Source organism: Cuculus canorus, chromosome 4, assembly GCF_017976375.1.
Source record: "Cuculus canorus isolate bCucCan1 chromosome 4, bCucCan1.pri, whole genome shotgun sequence".
NCBI lineage: Eukaryota > Metazoa > Chordata > Aves > Cuculiformes > Cuculidae > Cuculus > Cuculus canorus.
In genome coordinates, this window is record NC_071404.1 from 62,793,963 (window position 1) to 62,805,705 (window position 11,743).

The window sequence follows — 11,743 nt, forward strand, 5'->3', positions numbered from 1 at the left end:
TCCTTTCTCCATAGGGAGCAGTTGAAAACTCTGTTTTCCCTTAGTGAAACTTGAGTCAGAGAGAGTTATCTTTTGGGAAGGATTTTTATTTTCCACAAAGTCACACATAAAGGTGTGTTGGGGGAGTATGGAACACACATGAGAAGAAGCAAATTTGCCTTTTCCCCCTCCTACTTCCTGCTCCTTTCTAGGATACAGATGGGAGCGCCAGTTGGTGTTTAGAAGCAAGCTAACTATGCACACGGCATTTGATCGCAAAGACAACGCACATCCAGCAGAAATCACTGCACTCGGCATCTCTAAGTGAGTAACTTGCAAGTGATTGCTTAAATCATTTTTGTCAGCATTGTCAGTGAGACGTGGTATGAACCAGCCATTGTTCTTTGAATAATGCTGTTTTGTGATGTTTCTGTTTAGAGTAGCCTTGTTCAAGGACTGAGATTAAAAAATAGCAAAATAAGTAGACTTATTTTGCTGCATTATGTTAATAGAGTGTTGTTATAGGTCTGTTTCTCAGACAGACCAGGCTAATTTGTACATTATTTACTGTGCCGGTAGTTTAACATCATTACATATTCTGAGATGCAAAATTGGGCATCAGTGTCAGTGCGTTACTGTGCCAGAGTTGTTGCAGGACTGCTTTTGCTTTTTTTCTTGCAGGGATCACAGCAGAATTCTTATTGGGGATGGTCGAGGCAGAGTGTTCAGCTGGTCTGTAAGCGATCAGCCTGGCCGATCTGCAGCCGATCACTGGGTGAAGGACGAGGGGGGAGACAGCTGTTCAGGCTGCGCAGTCCGATTTTCACTCACTGAAAGGCGTCACCATTGCAGGAACTGTGGACAGCTCTTCTGCCAGAAGTAAGCCAGGCAGCAGCCTCCTGTGGGCTCTTTTCTATACAGAGTTTTAGGCTGGGTAAAGCTGTTGCATGCTACGGAACTCTGCTGAAAGACTGAGATTTCACTTACCAGAAGAGCTGAAAGGGCTACAAGAAAGCTGGGGAGGGACTGTTCACAAAGGCTTGTAGTGATAGGACGAGGGGCAATGGGTATAAACTGGAGAGGGGCAGATTTAGGCTAGACATAAGGAAGAATTTCTTCACCATGAGAGTGGTGAGGCACTGGCACAGGTTGCCCAGGGAGGTTGTATGCCCCATCCTGGAAGTGTTCAAGGCCAGATTGGATGAGGCCTTGGGCAGCCTGGTCTGGTGGGATGTCCCTGCCCATGGCAGGGTGCTTGGAACTGGGTGATCTTTAAGATCCCTTCCAAAACAAACCATTCTGTGATTCTATGATAATGAAGAAAAAACGTCAGAAATCTCAGAACGTCCAAGGAGAAATTAGAAAAGACAGACCAGCCCCTTTATAAATCCAGTTAGCATGACAGGTATCGGGACATAATGAAGTCTGCTTGCAGCTTTGAAAATCTTCCTGGTGTCCATCTGGGAAAAATCTAGACAAATGAACTTAGCAAAGGAAAAGGAAAAAAAAAAAAAACCAAACACACCAAAACAAACCCAAAACCAACCAACCAACCAAAAACGACAAAACCAAGCCTCTTTTGCAGCAGCTAGTTCTTCTTGTCAGTCTGCAAGCAAATGTAAATTGTGTGCAGGATTATAAGGGTGTTGATTTAGGAAGCCAGTAGCATGCAGCCTCAGATAGGAAAATGTATGACAGAGGGATGTATGTGAGCTCGTTTTGCCCAGGAACTGAGGTGGTTCTTCTCTGGTCCACTGGGTCAGAGATGGCATTTCTAGATTCATATCAGTAACTATATGTTGAATCTAAACTGGTGACAACAGCTGGTTTTTAAGCTACCTCTCTGGCAGAGCCATTGCATTGATTCTGCTACACTGCATTGCATTTCTTTGTCAAGATAAGTTTGGACAGGTTTCTGGTATTTGAAATCATGAAGATCATTTCCACACCTGGATAGAAAATTGTCAAGTTAGGAGACGATCTGTGTTCATAGCGATGTTTTGTTTTCCTCTACAGGTGCAGTAGATTTCAATCCGAAATCAAGCGTCTGAAGATTTCATCACCAGTCAGAGTCTGCCAGAACTGCTTCTACAACCTGCAGCACGAGCGGGGTTCAGAGGATGGGTCCAGAAATTGATGGGGTCTTGGCAAACGGAGGCGCCGTCCAGCCCCGCCGTCACTCCAAGAACCAGTGAGAGTATTGTGCAGTGATCGGAAGGGATTAGAACATTGTCTGTTTACAGTTAAGTTTATACTGAGTTTTAAGCACTAAAAGTAAAAAGGGATCATTGAATTGATTTGTGTTGACAGAAGGTAAGAGGCCAACAGCATGAAGTAGAGAGCAAGGCCCAGGAAGATGTGATTTATAACCACAAATCCAATAGAACTGTCAACCCCCAAACCTACCTTGATGTGGCTATCGAGAAAATCCTCACTTATCCGAAAAACCTGTTCTTGTCTTGTTTTTGTAGAGCTAGACATCTTTATTGGGGGGAGGGGGAGGGGAAGGCTTTTTAGAAAATAGTTGTAAATCTGCCTTCTTCGCAAGCAACTGTGTATATTGTAAATAGGTATAACGGCCTTTTTATCTAAATATGAACTTAACTGCCTGTTACATGGGACTTAAGATTAACCACTGTACTTTGTGTGGCATCTATATCTCATCTATCAATTCAAATACGAATGTTTAAAAAAAAAAAACAAAACAGAAAACTCAAAGGCATTATGCATATTTCTGTTTAAAACCCAGTCTGTGCATGTGTGTCCTTTCAGTTGCCCACAGAATCTTATTTAAGTAGGGCTATTCATAAAACTACATAGATTTTTTCAAAAGAAAACATTTTTAAGAATAGGACTTGGAGTATTTTATTCTATAGCTGTAAGATAACCAGGAGCTAAATTGTACACTTATGTTGCGTTTTATACCAAACTATTTACCACCTCAGTGTTGTTCATATTTAATAAGGCCTCTTTTATACATATGTCAGAGCTGCAGTTTTGTTAATAATTTAATGTTCATTAGCAGCTGATTCATGCAGTGCAAGAATCAGCTTTTACCTTCTTTACTCAATAGCAATTGGCTTGCATATAGGTACAGAGGTAATTCCTTGTGCATAAAATTTAACCGCTGTTGTCCTGTTGCTTCTTTGCATAAAAACTTTTGGATCAATAGGCATTTCTCTAAAACAGGGTGATAGTAGTCACGTCAGAAACGATGAGCTATCCTTGTGTTTCAGCACATGGCATCAACTTGAGGACAGCAGTAGATTTCCACTATGGTTTTTAAGTTCCAGTATGAATTTACTTGCAGTATTTTTTTACTACTCTGTCATTTATTTTGCACTACATATGGGATGAAGTAGAGACACTGATATCCACTGGGATTGGAACACGCACATCGGATAGGCCCGTGGACATAGTTTCTGACTGAGGTCTTGCCAGTGGGTTTTTGGTTGGGGGGAGTAGGGGAGGGGGCAGGCTGGTGTTTGGTTTGGTTTTGTTTTTTAATGTGTATATATTTTGTAAATGGGTGACAAACTGATCTAGATCAAAGTATATTCACAATGGATTCTTTTAAATAGCAGTAAGGATATGACCCAAATCAACAGAAGACAGGTGGCTCTGCTTTTGCTCTGCTGGTACTTCAGTGAGTGTCTTCACTCAAGACAGTGGGATTATCCTTCACTTGGGACGATTTGGGCAGTCTGCTTTTGGATAGCAAATGGTTAAATTTAGCACTGTCATTGGAATTGCACCATTGCACTGTTGAAAATGCCAGACCCTTGATGGTGCTGTGAGCTCTTTCCAGAAGGTCCTTGGCACTGGGGAGTACATGTGTCTTCTCTTGATTTGAGCTTCTAGTGGTGAATAATTTGTTAATCCTGACCACTTACTATTTACCCTGGTATCACACGTTTATGCACTGAAGGTTAAATATGTATTTTGATACATCTTTGTTTATTATGTATGTGCTGGTCTGTAAAATGAGATATATTCCTGTTTTGCTATGTATACTAGGTCCCCAAATGAACAGAAAGGCTTCTCTAGAGCCCTTGCACACTGTTAAGTAAATGCAGGTTTGTTGAAATTAGCTGACCCAAATAGATCCCTTTGGATCCAAAGAGTGATGATCAAATAGCCGCACAGCATGGCTACGCTGACAGATTTGTCCCTAAAACAAGAAGTCTTCACTAAGTGTGCATGGAGCACTGGAATTTCTGTGTTCAGCTGTTCTCTCTAACGTTGCCTTCACCCTTCCCAACATGATGCGAAACCAGCATAGTTCAGAAGACAGGCTCGTGGCCTTAACGTTTTCATTTTGAAGAAAAGGCTCTATTAACAACCCTTAAATGCCTTTGAGTCCAAAGAGTTTTCTTCCCCTTGCCTCTAGAATCCAAATCAAGACCAAATTTAAGGAAACCTTCTTTTCTACGGACTGGAAGTTGCAGAGCCACGTAATTAAACACTAATAAAACCCAGGTTTATGGCAATAACACTGATGGTAATTGAAGCACTAAAGAAAGCAGTCGGCATATAGTACTAATGCAGGGACGTGTTCAGCTGCATAAGCAGGTCGTGCATGTGGTGTTCTGCGTGTTTGGTGTTTTGGCAGCGTACTAAAAAATTAAAGTCACTCTTCTTTACAAATCCTATAGCAGAGAGGTGAGTCCCAATTTACATTTTGCCAACAAAGCACCATAGCTCTCTGATTTAATTCTTCGGTTGCGCTGTTCCAAAAAGCCCGTCTTTGCTTGTAGAAGGGAGGGGGAAAACCACACCTGCTCGTATTTCCTCTGGCAGCTGGTGCTGTGGGCAACTGTTTTGTTCACTTGGGAGTGGGTTTTTTTCCATTTCTTTCAAGCTTCTAATGCAAATACTTTCTTTTCCATATAAAAATCTGTTGAGCAAAAATATACTCATGTACACTAACATTAGTAGACTGTATTCTCTGCAAGTACCTCACACGTCTTCTCCTGCCTTGTTCTTTGTAGTATAACTTATCCATGTACTCCTAACATTCGTATGTAGTGTGCAACCGTAGTGTCATGCTTAGGAGAGGGGGTTGGCTGCCTGCAGCCGACAGCCGTCGGTTCAATAGCAAAACACTTTAGATAAGTTATTTTGCACTTTCTTATGTATAAAATTGGTAGAAACTTATATTTGCTTTGTATCATTTAAAGACTCCTTTCGTTTCAGTAAATGAACTGTGTATAAAATATTTATGCAGTTAAAACTGTTTTTAGAAAGTATTTTTAATTTCAGCAAGTTTGGTTACTTGTTGCATGACTATTAACACAGCTGACTTTTTGTGTCAGTGCAATGTATATTTTTTTTGTCCTGTTATTAACTTGTAAGCCCTAGTTAAATGGCCATTTATTTGTACAGCATCAGGAGTAAATTGAAGATAACTGGCTAAGACTGGAGTGTGGAATTTTGTACTATATTGCAGAATCCAGTATCTGTTTTTTGGTGGTTACGTAAAAGGCCTGACGATTTACTATCTAGTGTGCAATCTGTGATATCTGAATGTTCATTGTATATTTGTCTCCAATGCAAAAAGGTAGAGTAACACAGTTACAACAATACATGATTAAATGCAATAGTTCAGGTACTGAAGTATTTTTTTCATTTCAAATAAATACCTGCTATTTACCACCAAAAAGCTGTTTTGCATTTGTTAGAAAGATGTTTGCAGCCGAATAAATGTTTTTAACATGGGAGTGGTAACTAATGAATAACATGTTTCTGTGTCCTCAAGGAGTATTACTTGTTATGGTTTTGCCTTCTGAACATGAGTAGTCATGCACGATGATGCAGACTGAAATCATGTGTGTCTTTATTCTTTTTTTGCTTTCTAAGTGTCATTGTAGAGTGTGAAGCCAGCAGGATTTGACGGTGTGTGTAGAACAACAGGCTGTACTGAGACAGAGAAAGCAGACAGGGAAGAATTATTTCAGTCATGCTCGGTAAGGATGGTGGAAGACAGGGAAGTATTGAAATCCAATTTCCTAGTTCTTCAATCCATTTTTATACCCTTTTCTAAGCAGGTCATGCTAAAGATTGCAGGGTTTTATTTTGGCAGTTAATTTTGTGCCAACACTAGTGGCCGGCAATTCTTCCTTAACTAAAAACGGTGATGCAGTTGGGCCTCCCATGTTCTTTGGTTGTAAAAGATAAGGAACTTTTACCAATGAACTTCACTGTCTGTGCTTATTGTGCTTAACTTCTTCCATGAACTCTTTGGGGTTTTTAGTTATATTTAATTATACTTAAGTATGCTCTCAGGCAGCAGTTGTATAGAAGTGATTTTGATGGCCTTCCTAAGTCCTATCTTGCTTATGTAGCCCAGGTAACGTCCACTTTTCATAGGTTCATGCATTTCTCTCTCAGGGATTTCCATATTTTAAATCTTCTCATACAATGAAAAGTATGTTTTCTCTGCGTTTTGGGGATATTTCTGTATTTCCCAGCACACCTGCAGACACTTGGCAGCTGCCAAGAGAGGCAGCCTGGCGTGCTGTTCTGCTGTCACGGAGCAGGTCGTGAATGAAATCCCTCAGAGTGTTTTGAGGCAGTAAACCTTGCGACTGTGGGATGTAGGCTCTGGTGTCGCTGGCAGGGTGGTGTTGGGGAAGATTCTCTTCTAACAGTAGCTCCAGGCTGGTCTGTGCAGCTGGATCATTTGGTATGTAGTGTGTTAACCTCATTTTGCTGTAGGCAAAAAATGAATTAGCCACCTTGTTTGAAATGTGGTGTGTTACATCGGCTGACTTGGAGTGACGCAAAGAACTTGCAGTTAGTGTTGCATCCTGCCTACAGAGTGCACTGCAGGGCCTTGTCTCCACTGCTTATGAGGTCTGATGGCGGGCGCTTCTCAGCTTTGGGAAGCTGAGCCAGCCTCACGGGGTGCTTTTTTGGCCCTCGTGTGCCTTCAGCACCCCAGTGTGCCTGTGTTCTCTGCACCTCTACCAGCCTGTGGTGTGTCCCAACTCTTGCCCTGTATTCATGGGGAACTTGAGTGGCATTGCACTGGGTATGTAGCTGGCTGCAAAGGATGGGGAATTTCATAGAATCACTAGGTTGGTAGGGACCTACTGGGTCATCAAGTCCAATCATTCCTACCAATCCCTAAACCATGCCCCTCAGCACCTCGTCCACCCATCCTTTAAACACCCCCAGGGAAGGTGACCCAGCCCCCTTCCTGAGCAGCCTGTTCCAGTGCCCAGTGACCCTTTCCGTGAAAATTTTTTTCCTGATGTCTAGCCTGAACCTCCCCTGGCGCAGCTTGAGACCATTCCCCCTTGTCCTGTCCCCTGTCACTTGGGAGAAGAGGCCAGCTCCCTCCTCTCCACAACCTCCTTTCAGGTAGTTGTAGAGAGCAATAAGGTCTCATTTGTAAGAAATGGGACCAAAATTGGAACACGGCCACTGATGAATATAAGGAGAATGGTGCCTGCTCAAGGGTCTGCAGTAGCTTCCGGCGTGGGGCACGCATGCCAGCTTGGGGATGCAATGTAATTTCTAAGCATGAAGGTCTAGGAAAAATCACTATTGCATGGAGGGGAACGACTGAAAAATGTAGTGACCACATTGAATAAAAAGGGCGTAAAAGCAGGCTGCCAGGAGCTAGTGGTAGCACAGATCCAGGTGGTATTCCAGGTGTTGAGCCAGTGCCCTTCTCCTGTAGGAGGGACTGCTCCCTTCCCACTTTCAGTGCCGCTGCAGCCTGTGCCACCTGCTGTGCTGGGCAGGGCTGCCGGGAGGCTGAAGTGCTGAGCAAGGTCAAAGATTACCTCTGGGCAGGAGTGTGTTACAAACATAAATACCACCGTATAATGTGTGTGTGTGCGCGCGTGCACAGGGCGAGGTTCTTGCCCAGCAGCAGTGAGGAAAGCCCTGTGTAATCAGCCACAACCCTGCCTGGTGCGGGCTGGCTGCCTTCAGCTTAGGAAAAGCTTCCACCCTTTCCTGGGGGCAGCTTTGGCGAGTGCCCCACTTGAGAGCAAGCACTGCTTTCCTTAAAGCTTGGCCGCTCTCCCAAGACTGCACTGACGAAACTGGGCAGGGAACCACCACAGAGCTGCTGGGACTTGGCTGCACTCCTCCTTCCCTGCCCGCGTGCGTGAACCAGCGGGTCACAAGGACACTCATTGTGGGACAAATGTTCTGATTGCAGAGTGACCCAGGAGCCATTTCCCAGCTCCTGTGCAGTGGCAGAGCTGTCCCACACTTTTCCCAACCCACGGCCCTGGCTCTTAAAATTCACCAATTTGGGCAGCGATTGCTGTGTGCGTACCACCGTGGGGTGTACGGCTGAGAGCTGATCAGCTCCCAGCTGAACTGAGGGCATTGGCAACAAAGGATAACAAAAAAGGACTCGGTCTCAGTTGTAGGAAACTGCTAGGACCTCACTGAAGTCAAGGGCTGCTCCTCTCAAAGCAGAGAGTAAAAGTAGGTTTGAGTTCAGCTGTAAAAGCAGTAGTAATTAAAAATAATAGTGATCTCGGGGTTATTTCTGTGGATGAGTTAAAACCCTCAGCTCTTATTTTCTCCTTATCATTTCTTTTAGAATAAATGGGAAGTCTTGAGTCCAAAATATATTCTGTTATTGAGGAGGGACAATTTGTTTCTTTCTACTGTGGCACAGAATGACATCACTCACCATGATAACTACCCAGGGAGCTTTCCTGCTTCACAAAAGAATTAGTTTTAGAAGAGAGGCTTGTTTTAGCGAGAGGTCCTTCTGATTTGGTATTGTAATAGATAAAAACATAAAAGGTTAAAATAGCAAGTTAGAACATGTCCTGATGCAGCAAAGCCCATTGACACTGACAGAGTGTGGCGACAGAAGGTTCTTTGCACTGGTTATCACTGGGTGAATGCCTGTCTAGGCAAAGCCTTGGTTATCAGAAGCTTTTTATGGCAGGAGCCGGGACCCAAGGCTAAGTGGATGCCTGTGACACAGCTTGAGAAGCAGAAACTTATCTGGTTGTTTGAAACACAGTGGAAGAAGAAAAATCCATTTGCGGTGACACAACTCTAGAGCCAGTTATTTATTAAAAGATCTTTTAAGCATTCCAGCACAGACTCCTCTGCTCCACTGAGCTTTGAGTTGATGAAGACAAATGTTTGGGGAAAAAAAAATAAAGGCAAAATGGACACCTCTAAAAAATTAATAAGTAGATGAATATGGACACTGATTACACCAAATATAAACATCAAACCTCAGGAATTATAAACAGTCCTAAGGTAAACTCTGTAATGAATGTATGCAATTGCACCTAAGTCTGGAGAAAGTTATAACTCGCACCGCTGCCCAAGCACTCCATATCCTGGGTCACAAGGACACCCTGCTGGATGTCTCTGCAATGAGGACAGCAGCTTCAGAAACCAAGGAATACCTGGAGTGTTGCTATTCCATACATTCAGCTTGTTGAGTGAGTGAACAACGGACCTAGCAGTGCCCAAATGAACTTATTTAAGGAAAAATTAATATTAAACCAGTTTCACTTGTATTTGTTGTTTTGTGCTTCTCCCTTAATGACAAATCCCAATGCCTTTGACCACAGCATATCTACCTGCTGCAACAGAAAAGGTGATTGATACCCTGATCCTGTGAAAGCCAGCAGAAATCCTGCAGTGAGCCTAAGCTCCTCACAATTTGCATTTCCCCCAAGTGTGTAAAAGCAGCAATATTGCAGATTTCTCCCCTCATTCTCAGCTGTGCTCTGTGATTATTTTCCGACCCTGAGCTTTTCAACCAAAAGGGACTGTTGCATTGAGGTCCCTGCGTTAAACGACTGTTGGATCTTATCCCTGTTTCAATCTCTTGCACTATGATCACCTTCCAGAGAGACCAGGCCTCCTAAATCAAGGCTGTAAAGGACCTTTTTAGGGAGTTCCCTCTACGAAGTGCAAAAAAACCCTTTCCAGGTGGTGGAGAAACCGACCTGGAGCTCTAGTTGTAGTCTCAGCACCCCTCCTAGTAAATTCCCTAGCAACATATCCTTATATATCCTCACAGTAAAAACAAGTATCCAGCTGGACAGTACTTTTTGCCTTTCTGCAGCCACCCTCCTGCAGTGCCTGTACAGCGAGAGACACCACTGCGCCAAGGGGAGGGCTCACACAAGAAAATATTTCTACCAGATCCAGTGGAGTTCAGAATCCATCCCTAATAGGAAAGGTAAAAAGCAAACACTTGTTATGGTTTGCTCAGTAGGTCACCCTGAATGCTCAGCTCAGTCTGTAATAAAAAATACTATTGCTTTTGTTGAAAGAACACGGGAAGGACAGGGATCAAGTGAGCAAACTGGGATTCTGTTTGATGTCATTTCAAGTGTTAAGATACCTCTCCTGATCCTTCAATAATAAAGTTCTCTGATGGGCAACTGCTGCTGGTAGGACAATTTGCTCTTTGTACTCAAGTTGAAAGGAGCTCTCTTTTGACCTGAGGAGAGAGAACTTTGCTGGTCCCTGGGGTGTAAAGATGCTTCCTTGAAGAGCTGCGTCCAGCTGGACGCTTATTGAGAGGATAGAAAAAAACAAACCTAGAAGTACAGCTTCATCACAGCAGAGCAGCACCTGGCCCTGATGGAAAACCCTGTGCCAAGAGGTTTGCTGACTGGCTGGCCATCCCCAGGGCACTGCTAACTTGACCCACTGGTACCACTCTGACAAACAACTTCCATTTTCCCCCATGGCTTTACTCGACTGACTTCCAAATTCAGCAGTGTGCACCTATGTCCCGCTCAACACATGCACGTGTTGGCAAAGCTCACTCTGCCAACACTGCTATGAGTGCCAAAACGGCCCAAAACTGAAGTGCTAGGGCAGGTTCTTGGTCTCATGTGAGAATATTTCTTCAGTGAGAAATGTTAAATGATGAAAAATTCATCACCCAGGACATTGCAGGCTTTTCAAGATTCTCAGGAGAAAAACAGGGTTTGGTGCAGCTGCCACTGAATCTTACGGGAGTTCACTGTCATCTTGGTAGGACAAAGCAGTGTTGTGGTTCAGGAGGCAGAGACCAACAGTCCTGGTAACGGAGAGCTTCTACAAAACGCTATGCCTTTCAAGCTGGCACTCAAGTGCTGCCATGTGAAGCATGAAGTAAGGAATCTACACAAACCAGTGTGAAGATACCTCTGTTCTTAAGGGAAGAAGGAACACACAGACTACTGGGCCACTTGGCAAAGCATTTCATTTTCATCAGTAGCTCATTTACTTCACAATGAGATGCAGAAAACTAGAGTGAACAGGCAGGGAACAACTTGTGCGTAAGAAATGCATCTCTCTAACCTCTTGTCAATTATTGATTCTCTCCTGCTTAGAGCAAAATGGCTCCTACCTTGCTTTTATGTATGTGCTAATTTATTCTTGAAATTTTCAGCTCTACAAAGTGCTGTTCAATAGTGGTAAGTTTTCAACTTCAATATAATTAAGTAGTTCCACAGATAAATGCACTCTGTGCTGGATTCTTTCTCCCATCCATATTCAGGCATTGCATTTCCATGTCAGATGTCCCTTCATTGCAGTACGTAATTCTGGCATTCACCCTGCTCACCGCAGGAGGCTGGGCTAGATGACACCCAGGAGAACTTTCCAAAAACTTTTATTTTTCTATGATTTTATAAAGGCACTAACAGCACCTGCCAATACATCTTTATCTAATAAATTTCTATTTTGCAAAGCTTTGTCATATCCCTTCCTTTATAAAATATAAAAGGGGTTCTAGATGGATCCTCCCTCTGAGAGATGACCT

General features: G+C 43.3%; 1 protein-coding gene across 4 annotated transcripts in view; it reads left to right on the forward strand.

Moving 5' to 3' along the window:
• The window catches only part of WDFY3 (WD repeat and FYVE domain containing 3), a 178,305-nt gene extending 169,420 nt beyond the window's left edge, over window positions 1-8,885 (forward strand). For all 4 annotated transcript variants that reach the window (XM_054065764.1, XM_054065766.1, XM_054065765.1 and 1 more), the window contains 3 exons: window positions 192-303; window positions 661-858; window positions 1,996-8,885. In XM_054065764.1, coding sequence (XP_053921739.1) covers window positions 192-303; window positions 661-858; window positions 1,996-2,116 — 431 coding nt within the window. In that variant the 3' untranslated portion in view covers window positions 2,117-8,885. The remainder of the gene's footprint in view (window positions 1-191; window positions 304-660; window positions 859-1,995) is intronic.
• Window positions 8,886-11,743: the final 2,858 nt, after the last annotated feature.